The 16480-nt window shown below is 45.4% G+C and overlaps 2 protein-coding genes across 2 annotated transcripts in view; one reads left to right on the top strand and one right to left on the bottom strand.

Annotated features, from left to right (window-relative positions):
- Positions 1-9119, bottom strand: part of LOC110320750 (ATP-binding cassette sub-family A member 3-like) — a 122939-nt gene extending 113820 nt beyond the window's left edge. Inside the window, exons 1-3 of the mRNA XM_021196899.2 lie at positions 9067-9119; positions 2438-2559; positions 1842-2091 (exon numbers count right to left, since the gene is read on the bottom strand). Coding sequence (XP_021052558.1) covers positions 1842-2091; positions 2438-2497 — 310 coding nt within the window. The 5' untranslated portion in view covers positions 2498-2559; positions 9067-9119. The remainder of the gene's footprint in view (positions 1-1841; positions 2092-2437; positions 2560-9066) is intronic.
- Positions 9120-11067: 1948 nt separating this feature from the next.
- Positions 11068-16480, top strand: part of Crym (crystallin mu) — a 15665-nt gene continuing 10252 nt past the window's right edge. Inside the window, exons 1-4 of the mRNA XM_021205234.2 lie at positions 11068-11308; positions 11837-11987; positions 13807-13869; positions 15212-15313. Of these exons, the coding sequence (XP_021060893.1) occupies positions 11139-11308; positions 11837-11987; positions 13807-13869; positions 15212-15313 (486 nt within the window). The 5' untranslated portion in view covers positions 11068-11138. The remainder of the gene's footprint in view (positions 11309-11836; positions 11988-13806; positions 13870-15211; positions 15314-16480) is intronic.

The raw sequence follows: 16480 nt of genomic DNA, 5'->3' as shown, positions 1-16480 counted from the left end.
TGAGCCACCATGTGGTTGCTGGGATTTGAACTCCGGACCTTCGGAAGAGCAGTCGGGTGCTCTTACCCACTGAGCCATAGATTTTTTTAGCCCAATTTGAAGTATTTTTACATAAGATTCAAATGCACGATTCAATAACTTTCTATTGCCTGTGGAACATCGTTTCCAGATAGCTCAAGAGACTACTCTTTCTCCATTGCTTAGTTTTGAAATAATACCGAAAAAAAATCAACTTACTGTGCTTGGACCTGTTTATTTCTAGAGTATCAATTCTATATCATTGATATATACATTTATTTTTGATATATATGTGTATGTTCAAAACATCAATATTTCTCAGTGTTATTTTAGCTACAGTGAGTTACATTTTTGTGTGATTTTCAGACATGGTTCATCAATTTTCATAAAGAAGCTCAAAGCCTGTGCAGGAGATGTACCTGTTGCTTGGCATTCAGACAGATCCGGGCTTCACTCTGCGAGGGCTCTGGGAAGGTTCCACACTTCCCTTCCCTGGTCCGTGGTTTAGGGCCCTAAAGCCAAATCTCAGAGCTGCTTTGGGTTCCACAACAAAGGCAGAGGTCAGCAGCCCACGAGGCACCTTCTCCTTTGCATGTGGCTTTGTACTGACAGGGCTGATCTCTGCCTACTGCTGACGCAAACCATTTGAATCTTAGCAATTTCAGGGTCTGGTTGACTAGGGAGCAAGTTTGCCTCAGGGACTCAGACAAATACCTTCCTGGGTCTGTATATAAGACTACTCTCAGTTGACAGTTGTGACAGGCCATACACATAGGAGCTCCCCTCTCTCTGTCTCTCTCTGTCTCTCCGTCTCTCTCTCTGTCTCTCTGTCTCTCTCTCTCTCCTTCTCTCTGTCTCTGTCTCTCTCTCTGTCTCTCTGTTTCTGTCTCTCTCTCCTCTCTGTCTCTGTGTCTGTTTCTCTCTCTCTGTCTCTCTCTGTCTCTCTCTCTCTCTGTCTCTGTCTCTGTCTCTCTCTCTCTCTGTCTCTCTCTCTCTGTGTCTCTGTCTCTCTCTCTCTCTCTGTCTCTCTCTCTGAGCTGAGTCCTTGTCTTGCCTGCTGAGAGGGCGAGTCTTAGTGACATTTCTGGTCTGTAGCCATAGTTGAGACCATGAGGTCCATCACTGGAGACCCAGTGGGCACTCTTCATCCCACATCCCCAGTGCACAATTCTGATAGCAAGACCATTGTCACAGGGGGCTATAACAAAGTTCATGCGGGTATGGGAAACTTCTGGTTCTGAAGGCATGTCTACCACCTGGGCATTGTCCCCTCATGGTGGCTCTCCCAGGTATTGGAATCACAAGCTCCTAATTAGATGACACTTCTATCTACAGGTGGCTGCTAGATTATTGCTGTACTTGGAAATGTTGTGAATAAAATCTGTGCACCAAGAAAAAGTTCCTGCTTTTTCCTAATACTTGACATGAAATCAGGTTCTGTCACTTGCCTGGTGACAGCGTTGTTGAAAGGAGAGAATCAACAGCTGCAAAATTTCTTCTGACACCCACATATGTCACAAATACACACACATGCACGCACATACACAGGTACACATGTACACGAGTGTAAACACATGCGTGCATATGCATGCACACACACAAAAGTTTGTTCATAACATAATCATAAAGAGGATAGCTTTATATGACTGGAAATTAATTCAGTCATCATTTTAAATATTAGATTTCAATTGTGATTATGTCATGAAGACATTTGAGCAAAATTCATGGTGTTCTATTTGGGAGACTAATGCATGAATTACGAAGGTTACTGAATCATATTAAAACACTTCCAGAGAAATATTTCAAGTATTTTCATTTCTAACCTTTAAAGTTGAAATTTAAATCCTTTTTCACCATCTCAGTAATATTTCTTGCTGCATCACTCTCAGAAGGCACATAAGCCAATTCATAGTCAAAGTTTTCATTAAGGAATTCGGGTAATGTCAAGAGAATAGGCTTGAAAATCACATCATTTATAAATGTCTTCTTTGAAATTCTGCGTACAGTCAAAGTCCATACAAACAACAGAAATATCAAGATGATCTCCACCACTAAGCCAACCACCTTCCGGCTCTGCAACAAAACACGGGGGGCCACATTAGTGAACACATGAGCACATGCATGTGCGTGCTCCTGTGTGGAGCCATGGGTTAATTGACACAACACCGACCTATATTATTTTCCTCTGTTCTACAATGATAATGCCCTCCTTCCCGACTGTCTTCCTTATATTGCCTAGGCTTCACTCTCCTACACTGATTCTGTTGCCTCTCAGGCTGTTCTTCAGACTAAGCAGGGCTAGTCCAGCCTTGGAACAGAAGCAAGAAAATCAACTATAGTCAATGTAGTTAATGAGCTGTTAGTTCTTCCTCTGGCTGCACAGACTGCCCATCAGGCTCCCACAGACATCACCACTTACCTTTAAAAGGAAATTTTTCCACAGGAGGACTGAAAACTGCCTCATCTGTAGTGAATCCATTTTATCAGGAAGGTTGGAAGTTAGATGCTTAAGAAATAAAGGTGTAGCATAATTAAGGTCACCTGCCAAAATATTAAATATCATCAATAAAAAAGATTATTGCTTCATTTTTCCACACCTCTACTTTATAAATGAAAATGTAACTAAAAAATAATATTCTGAATTAGGTACTTGACTGCTCCTTTATGCTTTCATATCAATTTATTAAAATGTTAGAGAGCCAGGCAGTGGTGGCACACACCTTTAATCCCAGCACTCAGGAGGCAGAGGCAGGGGGATTTCTGAGTTTGGGACCAGCCTGGTCTACAGAGTGAGTTCCAGGACAGCCAAGGCTACACAGAGAAACCCTGTCTCGAAAAACTAAAAAAAAAAAAAAAAAAAAAAAAAAAGAGTTAGAGAACAGAGATAGTGAGCAAACTACAGCAAACTACAGGTCTGTTTTCACAACAAAGATATCAAATATAAATGGAGAATGTTAGTACTTGGGAAGGTCTACGTGTCTCACAAACTACAGGGTTAGACACCTGTTTGATATCTGCTCACACAATGTTCTGTACATCAGGTCCGTTCACAACATACCCCTTTCATCATAGTCATGGATATTATGACATAATAACTATGATTCTAGGATATGAGCTCAGATCTCAATTCTTCAACATGCTGCATGCATATAATTCATAGCAAAATAATTAACCCATGGCTACTTACCATCTCCAAATCAGGCAATGCTAGTACTTACCTTCTAAGTAATGCTAGTACTTACCTTACTTACCCATTGGGGTCAACAGCTACTATGGAGAGGACACTAAGGACATCACATTTTTGTCATTGTGATAAAAACATATATATCATCAAATTCACCAGCATGCATTTTTTCAAGAATATCAACCACATTGTCCTACAGCCAACACCACCATTCTTAATATTTTCATCTTCAAAAATCAAATCTCTGACTCATTGAAAAACAGCTTGCCATCTTCCCCATACCCTGACAGGTATAACTCGAGGTAATAAGAGGGATTGTCCAGCCCCATGGGGCTAAGAAGATTGGTTGCACAGGAAGGAACTTCAGATACTTGCTATCATGTGGATGGACCTTGAAGAACATTTTAAACTAAATGAAATAGCCTGGTCACAACGTGTCAAATTCAGAGAAGATACAAATACAAGAATCTGAGGAAACATAACCAAAGATAAATACAAAGCAATGCATACATGGACACATAGTTAAACAGATAGGAGACTAGACCTGAACACAGGTGACACTTGAAATAATAGACATGCTGGCATGTAAGGGGACATCTCACTGTGCCCCAACCATAGACAAGGAAAGTTCACAGGGCCCTAACCCTAGACTGCCTGCACCTAAGGAGTGCTGAAGCTGGGTGATGGTGGCACATGCCTTTAATCCCAGGATTGCTGTGAGTTCAAGACTTGTCTGGTCTACAGAGTGAGCTCCAGGACAGTCAGGGCTACTCGGATAAAAAACAAAAACAAAAACAAACAAGAAGAAAAAGGAGGGCAGAGAGCAGGAGAAACCCTCTTCCCTGAGGAAGAGCCCTAAGTTGCCTTGAGCTGGTTATCCAATACCAAGAGGTCACCCCTGAAATTATATGCATACAAGTAACATTATTAAAAAAATAGTGGCCAAGGATTTAAGAGAGAGCAGGACAGGGGACACGTTGGAGGAAGGAAGGGGAAAGGGGAGAAATTATACAATTATATTTTAATTTAATAATAATAATAATAATAATAATAATAATAATAATAATAATAATAAAGAAAAACTATTTTAGAAACAAAGGAAAATAAAAATATCCCTAAGGAAATAAAGATTTGGAAAATAGCAAAGCAATCAGGGAGGCCAGAGGAAATAACAAATGTGCATACATGTGTGTGTTTGAGATAGAGTCTTGCTATGCATCCCAGGCTAGCCTAGATCTGTTGCATGTAGTTTTATGCTCTACCTGTCTTACTCTGGGAGGTGACAGCACTATCCGCCCCCACCTGGCTTCCCTTGAATCCATGGATAAAAGATACAGACACACCACTGTTCGATTTCACTTGTCTTCTTGGCACATTTGCTGGACACTTCTGTCCCCGCCTGGAAAATCATGCCCTTATCAGTTTCTTATCTCCATGTCTCCCACCTGCCCTAAACTTCAGTTACTAGACTCCCATGACCACCCGCCTGTAGAAGCTGGCCTCTGTGGTCACTCCATTTTGAGATCTCACATCGCTGCCTGGTTCTCCTCTCCCCAAAGCATGGCTCTCTGTCCCCCCCCCATCTTCCCTCCAGGAACCCAGAAGTCTTGCCTGCCCCTTCCACCCAGCAATTGACCCACAACTTTCTTCACTGAAAGATCAAGAACCAATTGGGAAACAGGACGTTAGCATCAGAGCCGATCCCTACATAGATCTTGTGATTCTTTTGCTTTTGATTCCTGAGTTCCGATGCTATGGGTCTGTATCACCACATCTGGCTAACATTTCTTTTTACATCTGAGGCTGCTGGGTCTGGGTGGGGAGTGAAATTGTTAGCCTTGAAATGGATATTCACCAAAGAAATCCTTCAGAAATTAAGCTCTGAAATGAAGACATTAGCAGATGAAGGAAGAAACTAACTTCTTCACAGCTAGTAGGGCTGATCTGAAAAAAAAAAGAAAGAAAGAAAGTTCTCTAGAGAAAAAGATAAATGATATCAGGAGATATGGACCATCAGAGATGACCATGTCCTGGGAAAGACAAGGATTCCTTGAGTGACCTGGGCTAGTGAGACCGTGCCTCAAAGAATCTTCAAATTTGAGGAAGATCCACACATCAGCTTCAGGCCCTCATACACATGCAGACACACATACACAAATACATGCCACACATGCACACACACACCACACAAACATACATGGGAGAAGAAAATAGAAAGGAAACTCAGCAAAAGTGACAAACAAGAAGAATCTTGTCTGACTAAGACAAGGAGACAACTCAAATTACTAAACTCTGGAAGCAAGGAGTGAGTGTCAGGTCCAAAAGAGACTCCATTTCCCCAAATTTTAGCAGCTGGAGAAAGGCCAGCACTTATCCGAAACTTGTGAAGCTGGTTCCTCTCTGCCAAAATGAACCATTTCCCTTAGCACTGGTAGGAGGGACAAATGGCTATTTGTGGTGCCTAATAGCATACCCAAATGCATGGTGGCTCCCTCCCTAAGTATCACAAGTACCTAGCTCTTCCCCCTCCCCTCCCCTCCCCTCCCCTCCCCTCCCCTCCCNCCATCGGTGAAGATGGGAAGGATGCTGAGAGAGCATCACTCCTCCTCCTCCTCCTCCTCCTCCTCCTCCTCCTTCTTCTTCTTCCTCTCTCTCTCCCTCCCCTCCTCTCTCCCAGCTCATGGCTTCCCTCCCCAAGCTGCTCATTCTCCTTCTCTCCCTGCTGCTGGCTGTCCTCACTCTTTGTATTTCTCTCTCTGCTTCCTCACATGCTCTTCCCCTCTGTTCTTTTTCCTCCCTCTCTCTCTCTCTCTTTCCACTCTGCTCCTGCTTCACTCAAGGTCAGGTCCAGCCTGCTGACCATGCTCAGCCTACTTCTTCCTTTCCCTGCTCTGGACTCTTCCAGACACCTCTGTCTCTTCTCTCCCTCAAAACTATGATAAAAAGCCTTCCCCTTAACCACACCATGGAGTAGTTGTATATATAGTTTATATAATGAGAAGAAATCACCAGCCTTTACGAAATAAAAAAGATTGTAAGAAAATACTATGAACAATTGTGGGCCAATGGTTTTGACCAGAAGAAACAAAAGAAAACCCTGTATTCACAGACTGAGAGACCAACCATCTTCCCAGAAGAAACGCCCCAAAGTTGGTCTTCAGCTCCAAACAGGCTGGTCCTAGGAATGCTGAGTGGAGAAACTGTGTAGGGAAGGAATCAAGTTGGCAGGCCCACGCTTCCTGATATCAACACTTTCTGTTTGTCAGTCAGCATCAACATAGATCAAAACTGAGAAAAGCACAGGCAGAGTCTGGAACCGCTCCATGCACCAGGGTTGACAGACATCACACTCGCTCATTCACTGGGGGAAGAGCACAATTTTCACCAACTGTGCTCAACTAACTATCCCGGTGCAGGGGTGCGGAACTGGGTTTGAAACTCGTGTTGTGTGCAGCTCAGTGACAGAATGGTCAGTGACAGAAGCAGGGGGTGGGGAGGGGGGAGGGGTGGCCTAAACAACAGACTCAGAATCAACAGAAGCCATGAGTCATCTCTTAACTATGCATGAGAGTGGAAGGAAGGAAGCATTGCCAAATCATATCCTGAACAGAGAGAGTAGCCCTTACAATGCAACAAAGGACAAACCAAATGAAGAAGGGGCTAAATACGGTCCTAGTAAACAAATAAAAATGAGTCCTAAACAGACATTTCCACAAAGAAACCGCCAAAGGTCTCATTAAAAGATCCCCACATTAGTACCTGAAAAATGAGAACTAAATGTTCAGTGGGCTTCTGCTTCCCATGCCGTACGCTTAACACTCTACATCAAGAACAATATAGAAAATAGTGTGTGCCGAGAGAGAGGAGAAAACTGGAAACTGTGCCCAGTGGTGGCGAGAGGGGCAGAGCATATTGGGAAGCAGGTCGTCAGCTTACTTCTCACAAAGCCAAATGTCCAATGTCTGTATAATCCTTCAGTTTCACTTCTAGAAAGTAGAGATATGGGCTGGTGAGATGGCTCAGTGGGTAAGAGCACCTGACTGCTCTTCCGAAGGTCCAGAGTTCAAATCCCAGCAACCACATGGTGGCTCACGACCATCTGTAACGAGATCTGACTCCCTCTTCTGGAGTGTCTGAAGACAGCTACAGTGTACTTACATATAATAAATAAATAAAGCTTTAAAAAAAAAAAAAGAAAGAAAGTAGAGATATGTCCATACTGTCTCCCCTCCCCCAAAATGTATAAGGCCAGTGAGATGGCTTAGCAGGCAAGGATGTTTGCTGTTAAGGTTGATGAGCTGAGTTTGATCCCTGGACTCACGTGGTGGAAGGAGAGGAGTGACTCCCACATGCTGTCCTCTGACCTCCACACATGTGCACACATGTTAAATAAACACATGTAATATAAAACATATAAAAAACATTCACAATGTTATCGTAACCCCAAAGTCCGTTCAACTGATTAACAACAATATATGACAAGACAATTGCCCACCATGGAGTCTCGTTTGCCCATGTAAGGAATGATGTATGGTACCTGTTACAACAGGCAGGAACCTTGAAAGCACTACGCTAAGCAAAGTGTATATGAATCCATTCATATGAATTGCCCAGACTTCACTGATCCAGGCACGCAGAAAGAGCAGCAGTTGCCAGGGGCTGTGGGGAGTAGGCAGTGGAGAGCGACTGCTTAATAAGTGCAGGATTTATTTAGGGAGTGATGAAATGTTCTGGAATTAGTACAGACGTTGAGTGCGGTAAAGGACACTCAAAAATATGGTTAAACTTATGTTGTGTGGAGCTGTAATATTTTAAGCCTGTGAGATTAATAAAGAATTACTTTCTCATTGAAGAGGAGACACAGAAGTCAAGTGATTTGCCTCAAGTCAGGTTAAGACCACAGCTGATCCTGGGTCCCTGAATTCCTCCTTCTAGCCCCTCAACTATAAACATTGTCCATATCAAACTAGAGTCCTGCTAGGTGGGATGGTACATGCTGTTAATCCCAGAACTACGGGGGCTGAGGACAGCAGACTGCCGTCCATTTGAGGGTAGCTTGGGCTACATAATGAGCACAAGGTCAGCCAGGTCTTAAAAATAATAAAGGGGCAGGGAGGGGAGGGAAGAGAAGAGAAGGGGTCATAATCAAACTAACCAAGCCAAAAGTTGGGAAGTTAAGAGGGTAACGCAGGCACACACTGCCTATCATAAAACTATCCCCAGGAAAGCCTAAGGGCCCTTTTCTTCTGTTTGCTTTCTGAGGCAGGGTCTTGCGTTGTAGCCTTGTTTGCCTTCAAACATGCTATAGCTCTTGCCTCAACCTCCAGAATGCATGGACCACTTACATATGCTGCTCCGCACACTGCCTCTTGCTATGGAAGTCAACTCCTGCAATAAATCCCTGTCAGCCCCAAGCTCAGTTTCAAAACCCAGGGCGGTATACTTCTGACCTTAGAAGTGTCCCGCCTCAACGGACCTTGAGATTGATGTGCCTTGTGTCCACAGCATGCACAGCCCAGATGCTAACTAGCAGTTCTCAAAGACCCTTTCACAGAGGTCACCTAAGACCACAGGGGAACACATTTGTTTACATTATGATTCATAACAGTAGCAAAACTATAGTTGTGAAGTAGCAATAATTTTATGGTTGGGGTCATCACAACATGAGGAACTGTATTAAAGGGTCGCAGCATTAGGAAGGTTGGGAGCCACTGCTTTAGACAATCAGTCCTCTCTTTCAGTCTGGCAACACACAAACACAATGAAATAGTTCCTAAGTCCCTGTGGGTGGATGTGGAGGACCCACGTTGGACTCCTGGGGCGTCTAAGGGCAGCTGCAGAGCAGGTCCATCCCTGACACACACCTCTCAGACTACACAACAGCCACGGCCACCACGGCCACTAGGGGACGCGCGTCGCCTGGGCACCGCTCCTCTCAACGCTCTAGCCAACCGCCTGGAGGCGCAGATCCGATCCGGGTGCGCGATGGGAACCCGGCGCGCGCCAGAAGGAGCCGCCTGAGTGTTGCCCTGTGCACTCTGGAGCCTTTTCCACTCTACTGAGTTTGGCTGGCGCACTTGCTCCTTTAGAACCAGAGATTCATAGTAAAGCCAGCAAGACGGTTGAAGCGATAGCAGAACTCAGAGGTCCAGATAAAAAACTTTCATACATTTCCAATCTTTGTGTGTGTGTGTGTGTGTGTGCGCGCGCGCGCGCGCGCGCGCTTAGAAGCTGTCTTAGAGTCCTTCCATCCACAGCAAAAGAGAAGCTCCGCTATTCTAACTTCTATTTAATTTTGATATTGTTCATTGTTGTTCTCCTTTGGTTAATTTGTATCTTTTTATTTTTTTAATCTGTTAATTTTGCTATTTCAATATTTCTTTTGAGCATTGACTTATCTACTATGTGAGTCCAGTAAATCTTGCTGAGTCGATATTGCTGCAGCCTGGGGACTGGACTGTTCTGTCCCACTGTCACCTTTAGCATGCTGATATCAGTCTAGGGAGCAGCGAGCGGCCCACTTCTTTCTAGATCTGCAGGGTCAGCAGAAAATTTGCCCAGGCATAGATACTGCTTTAGGGAAGGCAGGGGAGAGACACAGCGCTTCCCCTACATTACTAGTGAGTTTATGAATAGTAGTGTTTTTCTTAAGTCATTACTACACCTAATAATAGTCGTATTGTTTTAATAGTAATAAAAATTAAAGCTGGCTCTGGCTGGCCTTGACTACATAGGAATTTTGAAGCCAGGGTGGCCTAGGTGAGACCCTGTCTCAACAACAAAACAAAACAAAACAAAACAACAGGCAGCAGAGATGACTCTGATGTTAGAGCTCTTCCAGAGGACCCTAGTTCATAGCATCCATGTATGGTGGCTTATACCTGTAACCTCCAGTTCCAGGAGATCTGATGCCCTCTTCTGGCTTCCTTGGAAACGTGCACACATCACACACACACACACACACACACACACACACACACACACACACACCAAATGAAACCTAACTGCTGCTGACTCCCTGGATAACCTTGGACAAAGCCCGGGGGGCTAACAAGAGCATCCGCATACTTCAGTGACTGCTGATGTAGTCAAACGATATAGGCTGTTCCTGCTATTAGTATTTGGAGCCCTAGTTTTCTTTGCTCTTTCCTGACACCTTACCACTCTGGGTCAGAATAGTTTATTTTCTTTGAGTTCCCAAAAGCACTTTCTCTTAGGCGGCACTACTCCATCAATGGTAGAACATTAGGCATCACTGCCTAGAGTCCTGCTCTTTAAATACAGTATGAACTCCTTAGGGAAAACAAATACACAAACTACATTTTAACTCTTTACATGACTGAAGTCATTACCCTTGTCTAAGACTTCAAGGTGAAGGTTGTTTTGTTTAACCTGGGTCAACTGTACATTTAACACATCAGCTAGGGACTAGGGATGGTGTGGGAGGGAGATTGGGAATAGAAGAAACTCCAGAAATAGACAAAATTAAAACTATAACAAAACCCTCCAAGCCCCTTCTCATCTGCCTTTCTCACAATACTAGCCCCGGGGGAACTGGTGTGGAAGAGCAAGGTGGAACCAGAAAATCCTCTACACACACACACACACACACACACACACACACACACACACACACACACACAGCGTGCCCAGGAATGTAAAGTTGGCTAATTACAGAAAAGGGAACAGCTGAGTCAAGAATTATCACTCCCAGACTGCAGCCTTGATTCCAATCTTAGGGAGAAGAGCTCTGGAATCCAAGGAGTTGGGGTGGGCGGCAGGGGCGAGGCAGGCCCGAGGGGCGGGGCTACGATGCTCCGCCCCGGGAGGCCCGCCCAGCCCGCCCAGCCCTGCTACTCAGGCAGTGCGCTCTTTTAGGGCTCAGCTCCTGGAATTTGGAGTGTGTTTCAGTCCAGGTTCGAAGGCAGGCGGCGAGATGAAGCGGGCGCCAGCGTTCCTGAGCGCAGAGGAGGTGCAGGATCACCTTCGCAGCTCCAGCCTCCTCATCCCTCCCCTGGAGGCCGCACTGGCCAACTTCTCCAAAGGTCCCGACGGAGGAGTCATGCAGCCGGTGCGCACCGTGGTGCCTGTGGCCAAGCACCGAGGGTGAGTGTAAGGGACCAGAAGGGGATGAGAAAAAGGGGAAAGAAAGGCGCTAAGGAATGCCGAGGAAAGCGATAGGAGAAGGGAGGAGAGGGCTTGTTTGATCTCTGTTAATAACGGCTGCTGCTTAAGGGACACTAGCCCACCGGGCTTCTACCGAGAAGGCGCTTTTCAGGTGCCACCTGCTGTAATTCAACTCGCTGTCCTTGGCAAGGGAGGTACCAGGGCTGTTGCTCTGCTAGTTGAAAACTGAGAGGCAGAGCGATTTGCTGAAGCTTACAGAGCCAAGAAGTGGCTGGGTTGTGTGATGGCTCTCTGGTCCAGAGCCAGACCGTGAGTCCAGCCTCAGGGAAGGGCAGAAGGGCAGAGGAATGAGCGCAAATGGAATGGAGTGCCAGGGTAGCATTAATGGAGGAGGAAAGATGAATGGGACTTCATTGAACACTCAGCATTGACTGGAAGGAGTTGAAATTGCTCTCTCTCTCTCTCTCTCTCTCTCTCTCTCTCTCTCTCTCTCTCTCTCTCTCTCAGCTTCCTGGGAGTCATGCCAGCCTACAGTGCTGCTGAGGATGCGCTCACCACCAAGTTAGTCACCTTCTATGAGGGCCACAGCAACACCTCGGTCCCCTCCCATCAGGCATCGGTGCTTCTCTTTGATCCCAGCAATGGCTCCCTGCTGGCGGTGAGCAGTCTCTTCTTCTCTGGGGCAGAGAGGGTAGAATAAGCCTCCCCTGGAATAGAGAGTGTCCCTTGGACCCAGAATTAAGCCTAGAAGCTAGTGAGAAGTAATATGATCGCAAGTGACCAGACAGGAGACATCCATGGTGATCTGTGACAGCATCTGTTTCTAGGGCCACTTGTGCCTACAGGGGTGGCGAGCATGTGGCTGTAGAAATAACGATTCTGTTGTTCATGCTTATGGTCACACTCAGATACACCAAGTGCGCAGCTTGAACTAAAGCAGTAGCTGAAGAGACATTTATTCATTGAAGTCCTCTCTGTATGGAGGAGAAGACACAGTAACCTGTGGGTGTCTTCCTGACATCTATCTTTATCATCTAGCAAGGCATAAAAGGAGCTGTAGCTCACATTTACTGAGCAACTGGGGAGATGTGGAGCTCTAAGCACATTACCTGTACATTAAAGCTACCCAGGAGGTACATGGTATTGTTATCCCCACTTCAGGGATAATACAACAGCTGTGGTCAACTGAACCCCCTAATAAGAAGCAAGGCTGGACATCAAACCTCGTCAGCCTAAGCCAATGGTGTATCCGGTCCAAGACTAAGTTCTACTGCCTTAGCTGTTTGTTTGATTTCTTGCTATGTGTCCCAGGCCACACACACACACACACACACACACACACACACACACACACACAGAGGAATGAAATCCTCCTGCCTCAGCCTGTCAAGTGCTGAGTATGAATTGGGCCATTTTCTGTTAAGTTTTGTTGAGATCTCTGAGGCTTAGGTGAGACCCTTGGTTTGAGGTCACACAGCTGGTAAGTGAGACCGCTCCTCGGTCCACTTGACTGACACTGCTGTTGATACCCTTACTTCCTAGAGTCCTTCAAGCTGACTCTCAGGCTCCCACCCCCTTTCCCCCATTCCCTCTCCTCTGGATGTCTGAATTCCCTAAGAAATCCAGCTGTCCATTACCCCACTAGAGATGAGTGTCTAGCTCTTCTTCCCCTGTGCTCATCCGGGGCAGTAACGGCTGTGCTGCCTACAACCGTTAGCCTTGGGCCGGATACACCATTGGCTAAGACTGAAGGGGTGTGATGTCCAGCCTTGCTTCTCGAGCATCGACCTTTCATACTAGATGGCGGGGCTCTGCCGAGTGCTGTGTGGCTACAGGGCTCAGATTTTCCCCTGTAAAATAAGAATTATAATAACTCTTGCCTTTTGAGTCCCAGCCGAGATGAGTAAAGGGGTTGACAAAATATTCAATCCTCCCTGGACATCAGAACTTCCTAGGAGTCTTGGAAGCCAAGGATAATTTAATTCCTACCTAGGGATTCCATTTTCTTGGTTTTCCTTGTGCCCATGTAAGTTTGAAGACCACTGAATGACATACCCCAAGCCAGAGAGTCAGCCTGAGTCATTCTCAGGTGGCATGGGGACAATGTCTTTCCGAAGCTCTTGAGATGGGAAGTGATGTTCATAACCTTAAAGCTCACCTCAGCTTGGAGATCTGAGAGTCCCAGGGCACAAAAACAAAATAGGTGATGCTTGAGTGCTTACTGTATGCACTGGCTTCCCTTATGTAGCTGTAGTTAATGCTCTCAGTGCCCTCTGCACTGTTGGCATCATTTTCATTTTTAACAGGTTAAAGAATCCAGGACATAGCTATTAGTGCCCAAAGCCAGGTAGCTTGTGAGTGAGGAATTAGATCTGAGTGTGACCCTAAGCCCCGCATTCACTGTAGTGTCTACAGACCCACCTTTCTGAGTTTCAGTCCTGGAGGGCTCCTTCCTCATTTTCTCTCCTTCCTCCAAGGTCATGGATGGAAATGTCATAACTGCAAAGAGAACAGCAGCGGTGTCTGCCATCGCCACAAAGGTAAGACCGGAGGAGATGGGAGGAATGCAGAACTTATCTTGGTCTGCCTTTGCCCATAGCTGGAACTCCACATACCAAATATGAATTACTAAGTGAGCACAGTAATTCGCAAAATTACTGAATATGTGCCACACAATTCCAAGTATCTCATATGTACAATTCCCCATCTTCCTGTCTCAAAAAAAAAAAGAGTGAAAAGCGATAGAGAGGACACCAGATATCAACATCTGGCCTGCACACATACACGCATGTGTGCATGAACATCTACACAAATACACAATAATTAAACATAGAGTGTGGTTTCAACTTTTTTAAAAAAATTAAATCGCTCTTTAATGTAGTATATACTAAGTATTAATAAATGTTACTACACATTAACTATTTTATAGATTTTTATTAATTAGTAAATAATTTACAGTTTGCTGAAAAAAATAACACCCTTCACAACCCACATTGTATGTTAGAAACATGAAATGGAGCAAAATGTAAAATACGGGAATAGAAGTGGTTTCTTTTTAATGGGGTCTCACTATGTTGCCCAGTTTGGACTGGAATATTTGGTTTCAAATGGTTTACTTGCTTCAGTATCCCACATAGCGAGGTCCACAGGGACATACCACTATTTCTGACTCGAGATGACATTTCAATTGATTCAGAAATGGCCTCCCTGGCATTGGAGAGCAGACACACTGGAGGAGCACGCAGCAGAAGGTCAAGCAAACTGGGGATGTGCTCAGCAGGGTGGAGGCAGGAGAATTTCCCCGAGTTATAGGTCAGCCTGGACTTACATGATGAGACCATATATCAAAAGACAAAGTAGAGGAAGATGGGGCTCTGTGGGAATGATTGGAATTTTTCTTTGATTATTTTAAGTCAGACAGGGGACTGGGATGCTGGTTTTCCTGGGCGTAGCAGGAGTGCCGTGGCCCAAAGGAGGGTTGGCATGACAGATGAAGTGTTTAGATTGTTTAGATGGTAGATGGCTCCTGAGGAACCACACCTAAGCTTGACCACTGTCCTTCACAGGCACACAGACACATGTATTCACATACACACCACACACCCATACACACACACACACACACACACTCAGGCCCATACAGACATCCTGATAGACATCAGGAGTGTCTATCACATAGGGAGGTTCTTTGCCCAGATAAAATGAGATCATGAGAGCACACACAGTAGGTGCTCAATAATGGTTCCTTCCTGCCTGCCTCTCTCTCTTCAGAAGGGAAACAGAAACAAAGTGGCATCTCCATGGTGCACATCAGCTCTTGAGGGTAGGTGAAGCCTCCTGGCTACCTGAAAGAACTGATCTTCACCACCCTGTCTCTCTCAGTTGTTGAAGCCCCCAGGCAGTGATGTGTTGTGCATCCTTGGAGCTGGGGTCCAAGCGTACAGTCACTATGAGATCTTCACAGAGCAGTTCTCCTTCAAAGAGGTGAGTGACACTGGGAGCAGGGAGATGGGACGCGGGCTTCTAGGTACAGGCTAAACAGTGGGGCTGAGTCTGGCATGGGTCATCCTTATCTTTATGATTTCCCAGAAGTACTGTGAGGCCTGATCACCTGTTTGCAGACTCCTGGCTCCCAGGACACACCCTGGGCATGCCACCAGCCACCCAAGTGATTCTGTGACGCTCCTTGGGTATCAGCTGAACTTCCAGCCCCTCCCTGTGCTTCTCTTAAAAGACTCTGGGAGTCTACCTATTTAAGGCTATGGATCTGGAATGGGGTGGGGAGGTGAGGCCTGGTGAGCAGAAGGCACCACCTCCTCCCACTGCCAGCCTCCCACTGCCTCCTCCCACTGCCTTCCCCTTCTGTGGCCCTCACTTCACTGGAAATGTTTAATTATATATATATTTTTCATTTTAATGTATGCCTGTGTGAGGGGTGGAACTGATGAAAGTATGGATTTTTATAATAAAAAATACTGCTATCTTGGGTAATATAGACTGTGAAGAAGGAAAAAAGAAAAGAAAACTAGCCATTTACGCCTTTTTTTTTTTTTTTTTTTTTTAAAGAGAGACAAATAGTTTCTAAGCTCCTCTCCTCTGCATGTTATAGCAGCTTCATCTGTGTTGGCTGTGTGCAGTTGAATATTCTATGGATTCATCAACAGCTCCGATATCACTATTCTAGATCATGTAAATTTGGCATCATATTCACACCGTTTTCAATCGGGAAAGATGACACAGCTAGCCAGTGACTTATCCCTGGGTGTGTAGAGCCATCTAGCCTACTTGCTGAGCTTACGTGTAAAGCTCATTTTTCTACTTACCGTACGTATTTCCTGATGAGAGAGTCTTTGGGCCTTGTTTAGTTGAGGGCTGGCAGCCTCTGATCCAGACATTGAAACTGGTTAGTAAGCTTACAAGTGCAGTGATCATAAAAAGAGAACGAGCTGTAAGAATATATTCTGGTGGGGCGTGGGGGAAGGGGGCGCCCCAGCGGGTCCATGCCGAGGCATCCCTGCCCCCGGAGGGACCAGACACACACCGGTATAGTATAGAATAGAGTTTATTTAGGGCATAGGGAGGGGAGTTAAAAGCACTGACTTTTCTTCTGAAGATCCTGAGTTCAAATCCCAGCAACCACATGGTGGCTCA

Source organism: Mus pahari, chromosome 1 (genome assembly GCF_900095145.1).
Source record: "Mus pahari chromosome 1, PAHARI_EIJ_v1.1, whole genome shotgun sequence".
Taxonomy (NCBI): Eukaryota; Metazoa; Chordata; class Mammalia; order Rodentia; family Muridae; genus Mus; species Mus pahari.
Note: the sequence above shows the minus strand (reverse complement) of the source record. Positions and strands in the feature narration are given on the sequence as shown.